The sequence below is a fragment of the Coffea eugenioides genome, chromosome 10 (genome assembly GCF_003713205.1).
Source record: "Coffea eugenioides isolate CCC68of chromosome 10, Ceug_1.0, whole genome shotgun sequence".
Taxonomy (NCBI): domain Eukaryota; kingdom Viridiplantae; phylum Streptophyta; class Magnoliopsida; order Gentianales; family Rubiaceae; genus Coffea; species Coffea eugenioides.
Window position 1 is genome coordinate 31,414,050 of NC_040044.1, and position 18,159 is coordinate 31,432,208.

At 34.7% G+C, this 18,159-nt stretch overlaps 2 protein-coding genes across 3 annotated transcripts; one reads left to right on the forward strand and one right to left on the reverse strand.

Moving 5' to 3' along the window:
* Nucleotides 1-678: 678 nt before the first annotated feature.
* On the reverse strand, nucleotides 679-8,937 carry LOC113749592. 2 transcript variants are annotated; one of them, XM_027293382.1, is made up of 13 exons: nucleotides 8,708-8,937; nucleotides 8,485-8,556; nucleotides 7,900-7,965; nucleotides 7,744-7,819; nucleotides 7,147-7,224; nucleotides 6,475-6,572; nucleotides 5,391-5,464; nucleotides 4,706-4,793; nucleotides 4,462-4,619; nucleotides 3,853-3,895; nucleotides 2,836-2,901; nucleotides 1,970-2,047; nucleotides 679-1,272 (listed from the first exon to the last, which is right to left on the reverse strand). In XM_027293382.1, the coding sequence occupies exons 1-13, from the start codon at nucleotides 8,804-8,806 to the stop codon at nucleotides 1,189-1,191; spliced, it is 1,080 nt and encodes a 359-aa protein (XP_027149183.1). In that variant the 5' UTR covers nucleotides 8,807-8,937; the 3' UTR covers nucleotides 679-1,188. The 2 variants fall into 2 exon arrangements, with proteins under 2 accessions (XP_027149183.1, XP_027149182.1); XM_027293381.1 differs by having other exon boundaries at nucleotides 4,706-4,796.
* A 5,573-nt stretch (nucleotides 8,938-14,510) lies between these two features.
* LOC113750661 (probable carbohydrate esterase At4g34215) lies at nucleotides 14,511-16,137 on the forward strand. The gene is made up of 2 exons (XM_027294614.1): nucleotides 14,511-15,206; nucleotides 15,922-16,137. The coding sequence occupies exons 1-2, from the start codon at nucleotides 14,511-14,513 to the stop codon at nucleotides 16,135-16,137; spliced, it is 912 nt and encodes a 303-aa protein (XP_027150415.1).
* The last annotated feature ends 2,022 nt before the right edge of the window (nucleotides 16,138-18,159 follow it).

Below are 18,159 nucleotides of genomic sequence, written 5' to 3' on the forward strand. Positions count from 1 at the left end.
ATGATGTGACGTATGTGCGATAAAAAAGCAGTTAAAAAATATATTAATGATGTAAATAGATAAATTTATGTAAATAATTTGCTATCCAAATACTTTCATTAGTCACCTCATTTTTCTAATGTTCTAGGCCTAATTTACAAACAAAATAATAATAAAAGATAAGAAATAGGCCTAATTTATATTTTTAAGCTATGAATTGTTTTAGAAAAACACTTACATAATTGGAAACGTGCATTTCATAACAAAGGAAAAAGAAAGTTGTTACACATTTGTTTATTTTATTTATAATGTTCAAGTCTTCTGGTGCTTAATTACGAAATATTCATCTGAAGTATTCTGTATTTGCCCCCATTTTGATATTCTTAGTTTTTATCTTAAACCAAATAAATAGGAGAAAAGGTTTTTAGAAAGTAAAAGTTCTTTTCAGCACGCCGGTGTCACATGCCACAAAATGGAGAGAGGACGTGAAATGAAGAAAATGATACGAAGCATTTTCACCATCTTAAGCCCTCCACAGGCAGGCAGATATGATAAATGGCACAGATGAGCTTTAGGAGATGCCGAAGCTCAAAACTAATTAAAGAGGTTGGACCTGCAGTGCTGTTTTCTGCATTTGCAGAAGTGAACAACTCCTAGACTGAAGCACGAAATGGCTATATTTAACACCCAAGAAAAGTCTGAAACAAAAAACTGTTTAACTTATTCCTTCATAAGGAATTGACATAGGAGCATGACATCAAAGAAGTGCTGGAAAAGTTCACACCTATAACAGCAGCACTTGCATACAAGATTAAGATGTAATGTTAGCAACAATATATAGCAGCTCACCCACTCTTTTGAGGAGAGGCTTTAGCTTTGAGGTTCATTCAATGTTACTGCAGTTTGAAGAAGAATTTCAGTACAAAACTCACACCCTCATATGCTAAGCTACGGTTCCATCTCCCAAGAACCCTCACCAAGATGTCAAAGCCCTTCCGGAAAATGATTCCTCTCGCTTTCCTAGTAAAATGGTTCATCACAGACAAAATAAATGGCTAGGCCTCTTGGACACCTTTGCCTGGTGCATCTATGTCTTTATGCAAATCACATTCAAGCTTCCCATTTAACTAAAGCATTCAAATGGAGTTAGAAGATCGGAAAATGGCTGCGAGAAGTGCTTGGGTATTCCAGTGAAGACTTCTGCATTTGTTAATACCTTTTTTCAAGCCCAATGTCAGCAACAAAAACATTACCTGAATCACACCATCCCCCAACAATATCCCTGCTAGGACACTGGCAAAAAAAGAATAAAAGAAAAAGGAAAACAAAAAAATGAATGAGGACCAACTTCCAAGATGGCACTACTACTTTATCTCAACATCAAAGTTGGGTATCAGATTAGCAATTACCTAAAGTATGCAACAAAGAATATGGTAAAAAACTTTAAGGCGGACAGGCAAATCCAGCATAGTACTGAAGAGAAGTATAACATGCATTGAAATTGAAGGAACAAGTAACCAATAACCATTAGTAATAACCAATGCTTCTTAAACTAGCAAAAGAGTTTGCTACTTACACCTTCTGCCAAAAATGCTGCTTTTCCAAATTTTCATGATCAATCTCTAAATTCGAATATTGTTACTCACTCGCAGAGAGAGAGAGAGAGAGAGTTAAATCTGAAAATTTATAATTACTATATTCATGGAACCGTTTAAGTGTAAAGAAAGTCGGACCATATGAAAGCTAGAAGGACAGGCAAACTACTAAACCTCAAATGCCCCATATATTCTCAGTTTCTACAATTATCCAAATCCAAGTCATTCTTGTAGAAGAGCTTTACCACAATTCTGCTCGTACTTATTGTTCATTGACAAATCAGATACATCATTGCGAATCAATTTCTACTGAAACTGAGATAAAGTATATGACTCCATTTTTTGATGATTATCATAGCTTTCAAAAAATTAATCCATACCGACTTGTATCATACCTTACTAAATCCTAGCCAGTTTGAATCTCCTCTAAATGAAAAGGCCTTCTCACTTTCATACCAATTTCCACAAAGAACCTGCAAACATATGATTATCCACAAAATTCGCGTTAGGTATCAATGATCATTCATATACTGACATAGAAAACTATCAGAAAGCTTAAATTGATACAGAAAACTATCAGAAAGCTATTAAGCTTCTACAAATCCAGCTTCTAGGAAAACATCATTCACACTTGCTGACATAAGCATGGCTGGACAAAACACACACCTAGAGAGAGAGAGAGAGATCCAATTCACATGACAGATTTTGTTGGGCAGTGAAAAAAGTAGCTGTAACATCTAAATCATAAGCCCATAGAAAAGAATAAAAACCAAAGCAAGACACCATATATCTAACTGGAACATGATGCACTGCTGAGGCAAATCATGGTTACACATCAGCTCTTGCAGTTCCAAAAACTAGATGCAGCATTGGTTTCACCCTCTGGATCCTTGGCTTAAGACTTGCAGTTAAACCTATAGTACCACAAAAATCTAAATACGAAAATAGCAATTCTAGAAACTCAGTGTTTTTTACATGGACAGAAACTATACCTACCAGTTTAAAGACTCAGCTCATTTGTGCACTACAACAAAGTTTTCGATTGAAGATAAGCATACTGGAAAATGTATAGTAACATATATTCTCTTTCCCATGCATTTGAGACTGAGAAAATCCATTCGAGCATCATGCTAATACCAGCAAAAATTAATGAATCGATTAAGGTAATGAAAGACACAAAGCCAACAGAATACAAGACTTACATCACAATTATCAACACAATTTCCTTTCAAAATATGGATCAAAGTTTAAGAAGCAGCACCTCATAATCAACTCCTTGCACATAAATGTAATCAGAACTAAGAGAGGAGAAGGCTAGCCCAGTTATCTGCAATATCAATATTACAAATCCAGTGTTATCTAAAAATGAGTGACAAAAGTAAATCATGACCATGAAATGAAAGGAAAAAAGAGAATAGTGCATCGCAGCTTTCTGGCAGGAGTTTTCACTAAAAGAAGCTCTGTTTTCCAATTTGACTCCATTGTAATAGTTCTCTCACCTCTCCCATTAAGTGTTCCTCCAAGCAGCACACTAAAATGTTAGCATTTTCTGTTCTAGCAGCCTCTTCCACAGCTGTTACCCTCACACCCCCCCCCCCCAAACACACACACACCCTAATAAAGAATACACAAACACAAAAGCAAAATACAGGATTTACACATGGATTTCTCTATTGACCTTCAACCAATTTATGTATCATTACTACTTATTGAGCTCACTGAAGTTCTTGTTTTTACTACGTTGGAGCTCTAGGAATTGGGTTTGTCAATCATATAGCTGTCTACCATTTCCTTTTCTCGGCATGCAGGGTGGTTAAGAAGAGCAAAGCTAGAAATTGGTCTCTTGCACTGATGCAGTTAAACATATGGTATACCATGTGTCGCAAGACTTTGCCTGTTTTACCTGCATTGTCTAGTTTAAATCTGCCTTTTATTCGATGCAAGTCTAGTCAAATCAACTAGTCTGGTTTCCAAAAATTCCTTCTTTGTCAGAAATCTAAAGCTTGGCTAAGCTCAGGTAGCATATTTCTCCAAGAAGTGATTGTAAATCAATACCCTTGGCGAAACTCGAAGTCGAAATAGAATGGAGATGGAAAGGCAAGAGAGATAAGATGGAACAAAGCATCTGCTCTGGAGCTTATTTCTCCAGTTTAAGTCAAACTGATATCCTTTTTCCACCAGGAAGAAGCTAATTTGAAGTTACCAATCTTTCCAATACATCAAAAACCTTTTCCGAAAAGAAGAACTTTTATTTGGATAATACAAGATTATAACTAACCTCATATTTTGAACAATTAAGCCACCTTGATAGTGCACACCATCTGCAACCAAGATGCCAAATGTAAGCCCTTAAGCCAAATAAGGATGAAAGATTCACAATGCCTCTTTGGCTCCACTGTATTAGGGATTTAAGAGACCATCATATGGACCTTTGTGAAATAAAAAAAAAAAGAGAGAAGAGAATTTTAACCATGGGATGGATTAAAAACTAAAGACAATGAACAAATAAAGTCAGAAGGCAGTGGAGGAACAAGGGAAACCATAGTAACAGTTTAAAAATTCTTCTAAGTAGCGTTCTTTGATTTTTCGCACATTTTCAGTACTTTCTTACCATCATTCTGCATCTAAGAAATTAAGCTTGAGGATAATCATTTTTGGCACTAACAATTAATAAAGAAGAATTCTATAATAGGCCCCAAGAATTAGAGATCCTGGGTTCTAATTCCCCCATCACTCCCCTACTAGAAAAAAAATTTAAAGGAAAATTCTATAAAGCATGTTAATATCTTCTCAGCCCTATACGACCACTCAAAAATGAACAAGAATAAGAGGTAGATCACATGACATAGAGGTGACCAATTAGATGGTGCTTTATCAAACAACCGACCTGCGGGGATCATAGACAGTAACAGTACGATCAGCTCCACCAGCTGCAATAGTACCAGTAGGGGAACTACAAACTGCATATACCATATCACCAACAGATCCACATATTCTATGCACACAACCACTATTTTCTTTTATCCTCAAGTCCCATACGGTAAGCTGCACCAAAAAATCAAATATGATAAAAAGGAACTCCATAGATGACAGCAGAAGATATTCAACATTTATAAACAATTAGAGGTGACCTGGGAACCTTCTGCAACGGCTAATACAGAACCTTCACTTCCTCCGTAGAAATTATTCATGAAGATCAATGAAGATGGATACCATAATCTGCTACAATGCAATGTTATTACCAGGATAATTTCAGTGACTTGCACAATCAACATGAATTAGGCAAAAGTCATACAGAAAAAAAATCTAGTTGACTCCCTTTCTTTCATAAAAGTTATTTGAAGCCTCATAAGCACTAGTATTGTTTTTGAAAGCATCAGGATCTCGAATATCTGCCCTAAGCATAACAAATTGAAAAATTTTAAGACTTCATCTTTGGTGCAGTAATCATGGTTCTAAAGTTATGCATGATGAAACTAAATCAAGAGAGTTGGTAAAAAACCACCTTATTTACAAATATAAACAAATAGAAGGTGATCTACCGTAATACACATGCATGAATACTATTCAATAGTTTATGAATAAAAAATAATCATCATCATGATGTACCGGAAAATCTAACGGTAAATTAATCTAATCTTTTGGAAATTGTTCTATGAGTCAATACAGTTGTCAAATTACTAAAGACAACATCCTGAGATGGTTAAAAATCTACAGCAGATGAAACAAAGGCTAAATGTTTCCAATAAGAAACAAACTTAATAAATTACAGAAAGAAAACTTACGTACGCACAGTGTGAAGATAAGAAAACTTACGTACGCAGAGTGCGAAGATGAATATCTTGGTCATAGATATCAATACTTTTGCAGAAGCTGCGAGCAACAGCTGCCTGAAACAATAGAAGATTCAAGTTGAACAAACCATTTATGCAGTTATCAGTTTAATCCAGATGTGAATTCTTATCCTCGGGGTAGAAGTATTATAACAGTGAGTTATGATATGGGAAACAATGTCTCTATTGTATCATGACTGTACCAGTACACTTAGGATGCAGGCGTAGGGGAGGGAAGGAACAAATGAAACTGTTCAATTTCGGTGATTATTAAACTTAATATATCATTAAGTGAAGAAACGTTCAGATATTAGAGAACTAAAACACATCCAATTGCCACATTTAAGACTGCAAGTTCACGTCCAAATGAACCTCAATAAGCAAAAAATAGATCATTGTGTAACAGTCAAGTTATTGCAATTTGAGATGCATCTTATCTATGTTCTCTGAGTTTGGTTTGATTTCTTCATTACCTCAGGAACCATCTTAACCAGTAGCTAGTTTATGACTGAAGTCAAGCTAGATCTTGCTATTCTCCAGTCAATACCAATTTTGAGCATTAGTAGCTTGATGCTTTAGATTACGTTTATCATGATTTAGGTACATTGCACTGCGCTTGAACTCGACTTGACAAGTTCACTAAAATTAAGTCCTGTTTGGGAATCAGTTTCATTTTAGGAGCCAGTAACAAATAAAGCTCTAAAAGAAAGGAGCTCAAACTGAGTTTCAGCTAGCTTCATGTTTCTATCCTTCATCTACTGGGACTTTTCAGGGGGATAGGATTCAGCATCCATTCACCTTTTAAAAGAAAATTTTATGTGAAAGTAAGCAAATTCATTGAAAAAGAATCAACAGCATAACAAAATAGATTCAAAATGTCAGACCAACCAAGACCAAATGAAGCACCAAAAAAATGCAAAAAGAAAGATCAAACGAAGAATAAAATAGCTCAAGGAATCAATTACTATCTCTCTATCTCACTCTTTTTCAAGTCATGCTTAAAAAGGAATAAGACTTAAGATGGTAAAACAAAATTTAAGACTAGGTCCAGGAAGAAAAATGATTACCATTGACCATTGACTAGGGTTAAAACATAGGCCAGCCCAACCACTTTCTCCAGCACCAAAATCGCGGGGAGATACTGAGAAACTGAAGTTGTTGACATCTGAAAACACACAGAGCAACATTATCATCTTGCACAAATTCAAATCCAAAATCAAACATCCTCCCAGAAGAATAATGCATGAAAGCACTTCAAAAAAATTTCACAAGTTTCTTAATATCTGATTCCAAATATCGCGCAAGAGAGGCCATCAGAGTTCAGTTCAGCTACTGATTAATCAACTTAGGAAACAAAAACACAGGTTCCATGGTTCATTTATCAAATCCTTTGAAGAGAGATAGAAAGCATAATGTAGAACTTGTCCATTTTACTCTGGTCCGTTAGATGGAGCAAAGGCCTCGTGTGCACATTCTTACAGCCCTAAGATGGATTTAAAGCTGCTGCAAATGCTCCTAGGATCACAGTTAAACTAGAAGTAGAACATACTGGAAGCAAGAGCATGATTGACAAATAAGCCAAATGAATTGTGAATTAAGGTAAGGATGACAAAAATCATATGCAGAAAAAACATGTGACCCGTAGGTTGACACAGAAGATTTATTAATCAAACACAACACCCAATTAAGCAAACATGAACAGGTGTAGTGAGAGAGAGAGACAGAGAGAGAGAGAGTACCATCACCACTCCCATCCAACTTAGAAACGATAAGATGACCATAAGAATCCACACTTCCCAATATGAAGCTACCACTGCCTGAATACAGTCAACAGTCTACATTACATACAATAGGGGGAAACTAAAAACAAGAAAAGGAAAAAAGAAGGTACGACAAGTTGGTTTTGCAAGAAAAAGATAAAGTACTAATTCTGCACATGTTCGTGACAAAATTTACACACATTAACTTCAGGATGACAGAGAGATCACTATAGTATTGATTCCACAAACTCCATCAATACAATGATGTACTATAGAATGATTTCCCCATATGACGCGTGGAGATTCCATGGCACTAGGGCTACTCCTTCTCATGTTTTCATCTATTCTATTTTTGCTTCATTTCTCGTATAAAAGATTTTCTACTACAAGACATTTCATTTCATCTCCATTGCCAAGTGGCAGATCCACTGGCATAAGCTATTTTTGACAGAGAATTTACTTTGCATGCCATATTGCCAAGTTCCCACCACTTGAATCAATCAAGGGTCATAGAACACAAATCTCTACAAAATTTGTACTCGACAAAGGAGGGATGTTCAAGAGAAAAAGGCTCACTTTCAGTTTCAGCAAGTACTATACTCTGGATTTCTGACCGGTGGGGGCAGCAATTAAGTACTGCAGAGTCTAAAACCTTCATTCATCAGTAAAACATTTATTAAAGTTGAGCCCATAATGGAGATCCATGGTGAATTGAGCTAATAGCACATGTACCAGAGTTTCTTGAGGGATTAAAAGGCTCTCCTTTCCTTGATAAACAAACGAACCTCCCATCCGTACCTACAGAGGTGAAAGAAAATGAAACAGAAGACAGTGCAAAAGCACAGAGGAATAAAAATAAAACAATTCAAAAAAAATTACATGACAATGAATTCCTTCCTGGTAACAGTTTAAACATACATATTAGACTTCTTCCACACCCATTTTATTCAATTTCTTTTAACGTTTTCACTTTATATTCAAATTTCTTGTAAGATGGAGCACATTATTAAGATTATCCATCAATATCAGAGCACAATCTTGCAAGTATGCACTTTACAAAATGCAGCAATTACCAAAGTAGCTGAAAATGTTAAAATTGAACCAAACAGTTTTAAAGCATCAAAATTTCAAACTAATTTAACCCCTCTATTCCAGCTGCATTGGACAACAAAAAACCTGGCTTTTCAATCTTCCAATTTGCTAACCAAAAGCAGTGAAAAAAAAAACCAAGAAAAATTTCGACCTTTAAGTTATCCGCATCATCATGATTAAAATACTTTATCTACAATAATTAAAACTACAATGGATGATACATACAAGAACTTTGTAAATGCGGCAACCAGAGGCGATGTAGACCCAACAAGAAGGAGGAGAAGCATCCTCCTTCACCTGCAAAAAGAAAATTGTGAATTAACTGTTTGTAAAATTTACTGACAGAAGTAAGAAAAGCTAAATAAAAAAAATCTTTGAAATTTCTTAGCACTAATAAAAAAAATTAAAATGCGGAAAGGGGTTAGCGGACAAAGAAGAGAAAACAGACATGGAGGGCTAGACGAGTAGATTGAAGGTTTCCAGGAGATGGATTAGGGATAAGGGATTTTGGGACCAAAGCTTTAGTTAGACTCTGTACTTCCAACATATTAAGCCTTTCCCCTCTCTCTCTCTCTCTCTCTCTCTCTCTCTCTCTCTCTTTTCCTTTTTCTTTAATCTTTTCTACTTTTTGTTTTGCTTGGAGGTTTGAGAGCTCCGGTGGCGGCAAAGGTAACTGAATTTGCAGCAACAAAGAGCAGGAAGAGAACTTTGAAGTTTGAAGTGGAGGGTGAGAGTTTGCACCATATGTTTTATGGCTTTTCACACTCTGCCTCTTAACTTTAAGCATTTCTATCACTTTAGTCCTTTTGCTAATGGTTACAGGTTAGTAGGTTACTGGATTTGTTACACAGCATCAGTATGAACTCATTTTTACCGCTCACTAGTTTATGCCATCCACGTTGATTATTTATTTAGTGTAATCATTTAATTTTTATTCATAAAAAATAATTCTTCAAAATCACTAAATATTTAGTGCAACCATTTAATTTTTATTCATAAATAATTCTTCGAAATCACTAAAAATGTTTGAATAGGAGATTATTTGAATTAATTATTGCAGTATTTTTATGATGTGATGCATATAAAATAAAAATTAATTAAAAAATAAAAAAAATTAATTAAAAAATATATTTATAATGTAAATAGAATATTATTTTAAAAAATTCTGCTAATTTTCTCTTCCACCCCTTTGCTCGTTACATCCCTCTTCCAGTCTCGTGATCAACCCCATCAAACCTTATTCAATAGTTTTACCATCAAAACAAGCCCAAAAATTCACACCACAAAAGGGGGAAAAAAGGAAGTAATTATTATTATTATTATTTGCATGGCCAGTTGACGTTCCGTTAGCAGCGGTCAAGCCTTGGCATTTGCGCTCGATGCTGGAGACCGATCGCTTCCTCTGGGGTTCTTTGTTCATACTACAAAGATTTATTATTACGATTTATGCTCTATATAAATTTTTCTACCCTTTCTTGGCATTATCTTGTAGTAATTAATTTTCAACCACTGGATTAGCCGAACTTATGCATGTTTAATGTTTTGCCCCTTTTCGGCGTCTAACTCCATTGCAATCCATTGACAGAAGAAAATGTGCCAAATCAGAAATCCACATTCCCACTTAAACCACAAGGTCCAGCAAAAAGTGTTCTGCATTATTGATCACAAATAGAATAAGATAAAAAATAATCTTCTACGCACTAACAGTGTATACACTTTCATTATAATATGCATAAAACATAATTTAAATTTGAATTTGAAACTCAAATTTTGTTGTATATCTAATCGTAATAATATATACACCGCCAATGTACATAAGATTTACTCATAAGATAAAATTGAAAGAAAAGGTTTAACACCAGACACCCTCAGGTCTCATAGCCATAACAACATAGACGGCTAAATCTCATGATTGCCATTAAAGCCAATCCCCCATAGCAAAGATAATATTACTATTAGTCGATGATGATGATGATGATGATGATGATGATGATGAATATTGATGTTGTTGTTATTGCTGCTGCTGCTGCTGCTGCAGATGCTGGGGGAGGCTTACTGTGAAAATCAAAAGCTACCTTTCTATTGTTATTGCTTGAGTAACACATCATTGGGCAAAAATTCCAAAACAACAACTTTGTTAAATGAATTCCAAGAACAAGACCTATGACCCAAAGCCTAAAAGTTCAACTGAATAGATGCTGAACAACAAGATATAAAATCAAAAGCCCTCAGATTTGATAGCTATTTTAGGACTATCTTTAATCAAAAACCATCATTTGCAGTTTAAGGTTACTAGCAGTGACATTTATCAAGCACTTTTGGTACCATCCGTATGGCATCTCTGATATGATTTCTCATCACAGCTATATAGACAGATAGATAGAAGATCATAAGGATCAGATAGATAGAAGATCATAAGGATCAATGGATGGATGAATGGATAAATGAATGAATAAATAAAAAGGGTTAATTACACTTTGCTCCCCTGAGGAAATCAGGCAATGGCACCACAAAAGGCTAACAACAAATGGCAACCAATTAAACTGCTCTTTTTCCACAAAATTTTCGTCACTGGGCAATAATCAAGAATTATTAAATAGATATACATGAAAAGAATAAATAATCTCAATATATACAAAAACAAAAAGAATCAAATGGTTTGAAAGCCAGCACAACTAAATAAGAAAATAAAGCAATAAATATCCCAAAAACGCAAAAAATTTCAAACCACATATATTGGAAGCCCTCAGATCTCATAGCTTCAATGAATCATAGACGGAATTTGACGGGTAATTCAACAGAAGCCTTTTACAGACCACCGCCAAAAAAGCCAGCCAAGCCACGCACTAGTGTGTGTGTATATATGTATGTATGTCTGTGGTGGAGGAAGAGCTGGTGGTGGAGGTGGAGGTGGGTGGCGGCTAATTTTTCCGGTGAAGTGCAAAGGCAACCGTTGAATTTTAAACCTGTCAATCCGCTCAATATTAACAATTTTTCCATCATTGGGCAACAGAAAATTTGAGAAAAAAACAATACTAATCAACAAAAAATCAAATGATAATACATTATATATAAAATCAAGCAATTTTCCCGGAGTAAAGAACATGAACAAAAGGGCGAAGCCGCCGAGGGAGGATTTTCAGCAGGGGAAAATGAGGGGAGAGGTAGGGTTTATTCGGTGAGGAGAAGAATAAATTGATGATAACGGCCATTGGAACAAACTTCTATAAAATGAGGGTCCATTCGCTGAGCTTTTTGGTTTGATTGAATTTTGAATAGGTCCATGTTCAAGTCCACTAGGATTTTTAGCTTGTGGTCTGGTAATTAGTAGTTGTCTAAATGGGCTTCATCCGGGAGTTAAAACTTTAACGACTAGGCCACAAAGCCCAAATAGATGCGTTTTAAGGACTATGAATTAAATAGTAAGTAAATTTATGTTAGCTGTCCCCTTTTTTCAAAATTTAATTAGCAATAAAGAAAATTTACTTACTATGTGAATTCTATCACTTATGAATTTATTTCTAAATGAAACTGACAATGAATATTTCAATCTTGGATTTGATTGCAGAATGTTATAGTTCGTAGTTTCATGATATTTTCTAGTAACAAAAATATATTTTTGTTACCTAATTGTTAAATAATTCAATTAGAAGATGTAACGTACACTACCATCCACAAAAAAAAAAAAAATGGTACACTACCATCCACCGTTTATCTTAACTAGAGGTGTCAAAATAGGTGACTTGGGCGAGTTTGGGTTGGGTAAAATGGGTAATGGGTATAAGTGAAGCAACTCATTTATACCCATTTAATTAGATGGGTATAAATGGGTAAGTCAAAAAATGAATTGGGTAACCCAATTACCCATTTATAACCCATTTATTTTAACTTTTTGTAAACTCATTTAAATTCATTTTTGCAAACTAAGTTATCAATTTATACCACTCTTTGTACCCATCATTAGTTTTAAATATTTATTTATAATGTTCAATAAACTTAATTACCAATTTTTTTTTTCATTTATACTCTATGTCACAAAATTACCTATTATTTAATAATTGAATAATAAGAATATAAAAATTTGAACTAAGTACTATAAAAATTAATATAAAAACTTAATCCAAAAATTTTGAACCCCTAATATTTTTTTCATATATAAATTTAAATTTTCATTTTAGAAAGATAAGAAATAGGCTAAAATTTATCATAAATTAGTAATGCCGAAAAATGAGCAAGTTAACAAACTAAGAGAAAATAAAATAATAAGATAAAACCAACAAATAATAATAATAATAATAATAATAATAATAATGAAACAAAAGTAGTTAACATCATGACAAAATGAAAAATTTGAAAAAAAAATAGGTGGGGGAAAAGAAGAGACTTGGGGGGAAGAGAATTCTAAATGGGTTAATTGGATTTGATGGGTTACCCAATAATACCCATATACAAAAATTTAAGATACCCATACCCATCTATTCATGGACAGGTATGGGTAAATTTAATTAAGTGGGTTGATTTGCCACCTCTAATCTTAACTAAGAAAAATCCAACAAAAAGGACACAAGTAAAACTAATCTTTTCTCCTTAAGAATGTTAGTAAATTGAGCAAAGTTTTTTCGATTTGTGAAATAAACAACGACCATGGTAAGATGAACTTCTCAAGTGATACTCAAGTTAAAAAAGACATTAAAAGATGACAATCTGTCATTCAATTTGGTAATGAATTTTCGCACACACAAATCCGGAGGGTGTTTACTTATATTTGAGAAAGAAATGGGATTTTAGTCTAGTGCCACTGCCCAATTTGCTGCGTGCCAAAAGTTCAGAAAAACTAGTGTTTAAAAATAATCTTTGTGTACGATATATATATATATATATATATATGTGCGTGCGTGCGTGCACACATGTACATATACATACATATATATATATGTATAACATCATCATTTTTATTAAATTTGCAATAACTTTGTATTATTGGTAGAAATTACATCAACCATATATAGATACAAATAGATCTAAAGAAAAAAAATAGTTGAACATAATTCGTAGCACGGATCTAGAAAACCAATCCAATATTACATTGTAAAACTCCAAAAATATCAAAAGATAAAACACTTATACCCCCAAAATCCTTTGTGTATACTTCCAACTGTATTATTTGCTTCCTTTCAAATCGGCTAATGAACTGATTCAAATCCAAATATTAAAGTGATATCCGACCAGGTAGATTGAAGAAATCTCAAATCTGATAATCAATTTTGAAAAAATTTAGATCTAGTGCAAGAAACAGAAAAACTACAAAAACTCTCACCAGAAATTCCTAGACGAGAAGAAAACTCTTACTAGAAATCCCTAGAAAAGAAGAAACTCTCACTAAGAAACCTACGAAAAGAGAAAAGTCTCGTTAGGAATCTCTAATCGCTAAATGATAAGAAACTCTCACTAAAAACACTCTAAGAGAGACACTATTATAAATACAAAAAATGAAAGAAAAAAAGATATAGAAAGAAGGAAACCAAAAGAGATCAAGTGGTCCCTCTCTCAGGATAGAAGATGTTCTATTTACTTGGGAAAGAAGAGTTAGACATGACGAGGAGAGTTTAAGGTTGCGAACTATAAAATTAAATCCTGCAAAGTTCATAATGTGGTGACATTTTCAGCCAACAAATTCCAAGCAATTCAATGAAATGGCTGCTATGATTTCAATTGAATTTGATAGGTTTATCTTGCTACCTCATAGATTGGTGTTTAACTAACACAAAGATTAGGCACCCATTGACAAGGGATTGCCATTAGGGGGCGTATATATTGAGGTCCCCAATTGCCAAGGACTTTTCATTCCCCTCGCGAGAAGAAATAGAAGTACTACTTGCGTCTTCATGATTCTTTGTTCATCATATTTCCATGGATTTTTTGGGTGTTTGAAAAAATTGGTATTCGTTTGCAGAAAATCTTGGTATTTGCGTTTGTTTTCCAGAAAACTTTTCCGTGTGGTATTTTGTCAAACCTTTTATAATGCTCTTTTTTTTATTCCCAGTTTCCTAGATCATTGACGTCCATATTTTCGTGTAGTAATCTACTACTCTTTAGTTAATCAAGTTTCAAAATCCTTTTTCATCTGTTATTAGGATATGACCATTTTATCTCCTGAAGATTTCATCAACTGTTGGTTCTCTAAACCTCATTCAACAAATAAAAGACTTAGTCACTTTTAATTACTTCAGTTTTCTTTTTTATAGTTACTAATGTCAGAACGTAGTTGCAGTGCCTGGAGAGTGCTTCACAACTTTTGCTTCTGGTGGGCAATTCTGCTATTATTTCTCTGCCTTTATTCAACAATTATTTCCACAAAAATACTCGAGAATAGCACTACTCTACAAAGTGGAAGCCAGAGGAAACACATATTCATTCTAGCTGGCAAGAGTAACATGGCTGGACGTGGTGGAGTCAACAACAAAACCTGGGATGGTTTTGTTCCTCAAGAATGTCATCCAAATCCATCAATTCTTCGATTCAATTCAGGATTAACATGGGAAGAAGCCCGCGAGCCTCTTCATTTCGACATTGACTCCAATAAAACTTGTGGGATTGGACCTGGCATGGTTTTTGCTAACAAAATCTTGCGCAAGAATTTGGCCATGGCCACCGGGGAAGCTAATAACGTTATTGGATTGGTGCCTTGTGCTGTTGGAGGAACTTCTCTTAGCGAATGGTCACGAGGGTCTAAGCTGTATAATGCTATGATCACAAGAGCTAGGGCTGCCATGGAAGTTGATGATGATGATGATTATGGAGAGAGCGTTCTTGAAGCTGTCTTGTGGTTTCAAGGTGAAAGAGATACTATCACTCAAGAAGAAGCTGAGTCTTACAAAACTAGATTGGAAAAATTCATACAGGACTTTCGCAGAGATTTGCAATCTTCCAACTTACCTTTCTTTCAGGTACAAATCAATCTTTAGTTTGGACCACTGTATTACGCATTTCGTTGATTTTTTATTTTAAGTGAGAGAATTAAATATACAATCTCTTACTTGCAATTCCTTTCACCTTACCATTCAATCCAACAGTCCCCGCTTTTCGTTGATCATACTTGCATGAACTGGGAGAATAATTTGTGATTCAAGTTGTGTGGAAAAAACATTACAAGTTGTGTGGCAAGCCAGTGTTGTAGAACCTACGACAAATTTGTAGCTTGAAGTTCTCCTAGCTACCTTTTAAACCCTACTTGCTTTTAACGGCCTTGAGCTAGCTTAGTATAGATGGTTTTCTCAAAGGGCTCGCCATAATCTGATTTAGAAATATGCCTCTTCCTGTATTAAATAATTTCATCTTGTCCTAACCTATGGTATTTAACACTTGAACCTAATATTTTCTCATTTATGAGACAAATTCTCTTTTTAGGCATTTATCAGGCAAATTTAACTTCTCAACCAAGGATTGAATAGAAACCATCTAATGGAGGTTTTTCCTAAAGATTTAAGGACCTTCTAGGCTGTGATGTAAATTTATATAGAGTATTCATTTCTGGTGCAATCTAATTATTTAATTCGCAGATATTTTTTTTCTTTAAATACGTTAATCCTTTTATTTTTCAATAATCTTTTTTCGCAATAACTGGACTGACTAAAACCTCTTTTCCTGTAATTTTCGAAATAGGTGCTTTTAACATCAGCCCAAGGACCTTATATGGACACGGTGAGGGAGGCCCAAGCAGCAATTAGGCTGCCGAATGTCATCAAAGTAGAGGCGAAGGGCCTCCCACTTGAGATTGATGGGCTCCATCTCAGTTCACTGGCCCAAGTTCACCTTGGAAAAATGTTGGCGGATGCATTCCTTAAGTGGAGGACATCCCAAAGGCCTTCGAACTTGTGATATTAATGAATAGGCTTGAGTTTTCACCGAATTTGGATCCAAAATTGCTGATTTTTTTTTTCTTGAAGGTGAAATTGCTCGAGTTACAGCACTATAACCTGTTTTTTGATCTCCACGTTAGTATTACCATGCTGTAAATTATGATGACAAATTATTAAGGTATAAATATAGTGTTACGCTCATAAGTAGGGATTTGTATCCCACATTGATTCAAAACATGCAGAACGAAGGCTTAATATGTAAGGGTCCAAAATTTAACCGTTTAAGTTTTTGAATCAAAATTGGATTCTTGACTTACATATTAGACTCGCTCAGTAGAATTTTAAGATCTTAATTTGCCAAACAAGTGAGGACAATAATTTAGGTTTTTTTTTTCAATTATCAAAACTATAACATGTTGATTTGCCATATAAATAGGTCTTAAATATACTTTTCCTTTTATCTTTCTGGCGCGAAACATAAAACCAAGTTTGAAATTCTAATTTATTCTACAATACAGTATAGATTCAACCACCATTTAAGAATATAAGTGTTAGAAAAGGTTGATTTGACATATAAATATAAGTAGGTCTTCAACCACCACTTAACAATGTAAGTGTGAAAAAAGAGTCCCATTTGAGAAAAAGAAATTTCTTTTTATAATAAGAATATAAATTCCCCAGTTTCAAGATTTCCACTCAATTAATTTTCAAATCAGAAAGACCCAAATCTTTCTTGTTAGTTGTTGCAATTGAATTCCCAAAAAGTGTCACGCCTAGTTTAACCAATCAGGTTTTCCAATCAAGACAAATTGTAAACTATGTTGGGCAAAATTCTTAAGTGGCGAAGAGTTCAAATTCAGCAAACTTTAACTCGTGTTGAGGAATAAATGCTCAAAAAGGCAAAAATGGTATTCTTCAATGTTGAATATCTATCGTAGCATAGTAAAACTCATTATATACTACAAAAATGAGAACCCTTTTCCTCCTATATGGGGGAGCGGTAAAGCAAGGATGAGGGAATGAAGGGAAAGAGAAAGACAAGTTCAATGATCATCCAGATGCAAGGGTGGAAAATGGAAACAACTTTCATTGCCGGGGTCTCTGCCATGGGTATCGTATCATCAGGGGAAGTCTGAGTACTTACCACTGGAGAGGATTCTGTTAGGTAGTTTAGCTTCGGACTCTGGCATTGGTAGCCGTAAAACACAATCTATAAATTCACAGTCTAGGCCTCTATGCTTTAATATAAATCTAGTCTAGGACATATTACTGCAGTTGACGGTGGGTATTTTACAGATTTGGGACACAAACGGTTGTCAGGTTCACACATGACGTTAAAAATATTGTACATGCAATAATGTGACATTTAGCCAATCATGGTTGTGAACCGCTCAAGACAGTCACAAGAATGAGTGTCCTTGCCCGTTATAAAGCTTGCTTCTGTCGTCTTTTGTATTTTTGATCGTCTATTAGGTTCATAATGTCTACACTTGCTATACTACATGTAGACTAACTATCTTCAGTTTGGTTATTCCTTCATTTTTATGCTTAACCTTGTGCAATGCAACCTTCAGGTTATCAGTACTGAAAGGCCATAAAATAAATAAAGAATAAATAAAAAGTATTAATCTTTTATACATTGACAGTGCGTGCACTTTTGAGAACAAGAACTCTTCATGGTTTTCTTACGAAGCTGAAGGCTTGGAAGTGAAATAGTGGTTTGGAGGATGAAGCCTTTGTCCAGCTTCAAACAAGTTGGAGGATTTTGAAGGCGTGGAAGCCATTGCCAATATCAAAAAAATGGTTGATACTGTTTTTTTTTTCCTTCCCCTCCAACAGGAAAGGGGTGAAACTTGAGAAACGGGGAGATGGCAAGAGAATTATTTATTAACATAAAAGAAAAGGGATATTGCTGTTCCCACTAGCTAGACCACAATTTACTACAATTCAATTCTGCAGTTAGCTAAGAATATTTTGATAAACCAAATATAAGATTTAGCAGAGAACATGGGATTTGCCACCTGTGAGCATGTATCGAGGA

Excerpts from the sequence above, each read along its gene's own strand:
- LOC113749592 (XM_027293381.1), bottom strand. The coding sequence starts at position 8,806 with ATGTTGGAAGTACAGAGTCTAACTAAAGCTTTGGTCCCAAAATCCCTT. Across the intron at positions 7,225-7,743 it reads AGTACTTGCTGAAACTGAAA|GCAGTGGTAGCTTCATATTG; the intron begins GTGAGCCTTTTT and ends GACTGTATTCAG. Across the intron at positions 1,273-1,969 it reads ACTGGCTAGGATTTAGTAAG|TGTCCTAGCAGGGATATTGT; the intron begins GTATGATACAAG and ends TTTTTTTGCCAG.
- LOC113750661 (XM_027294614.1), top strand. The coding sequence starts at position 14,511 with ATGTCAGAACGTAGTTGCAGTGCCTGGAGAGTGCTTCACAACTTTTGC. Across the intron at positions 15,207-15,921 it reads CCAACTTACCTTTCTTTCAG|GTGCTTTTAACATCAGCCCA; the intron begins GTACAAATCAAT and ends TTTTCGAAATAG.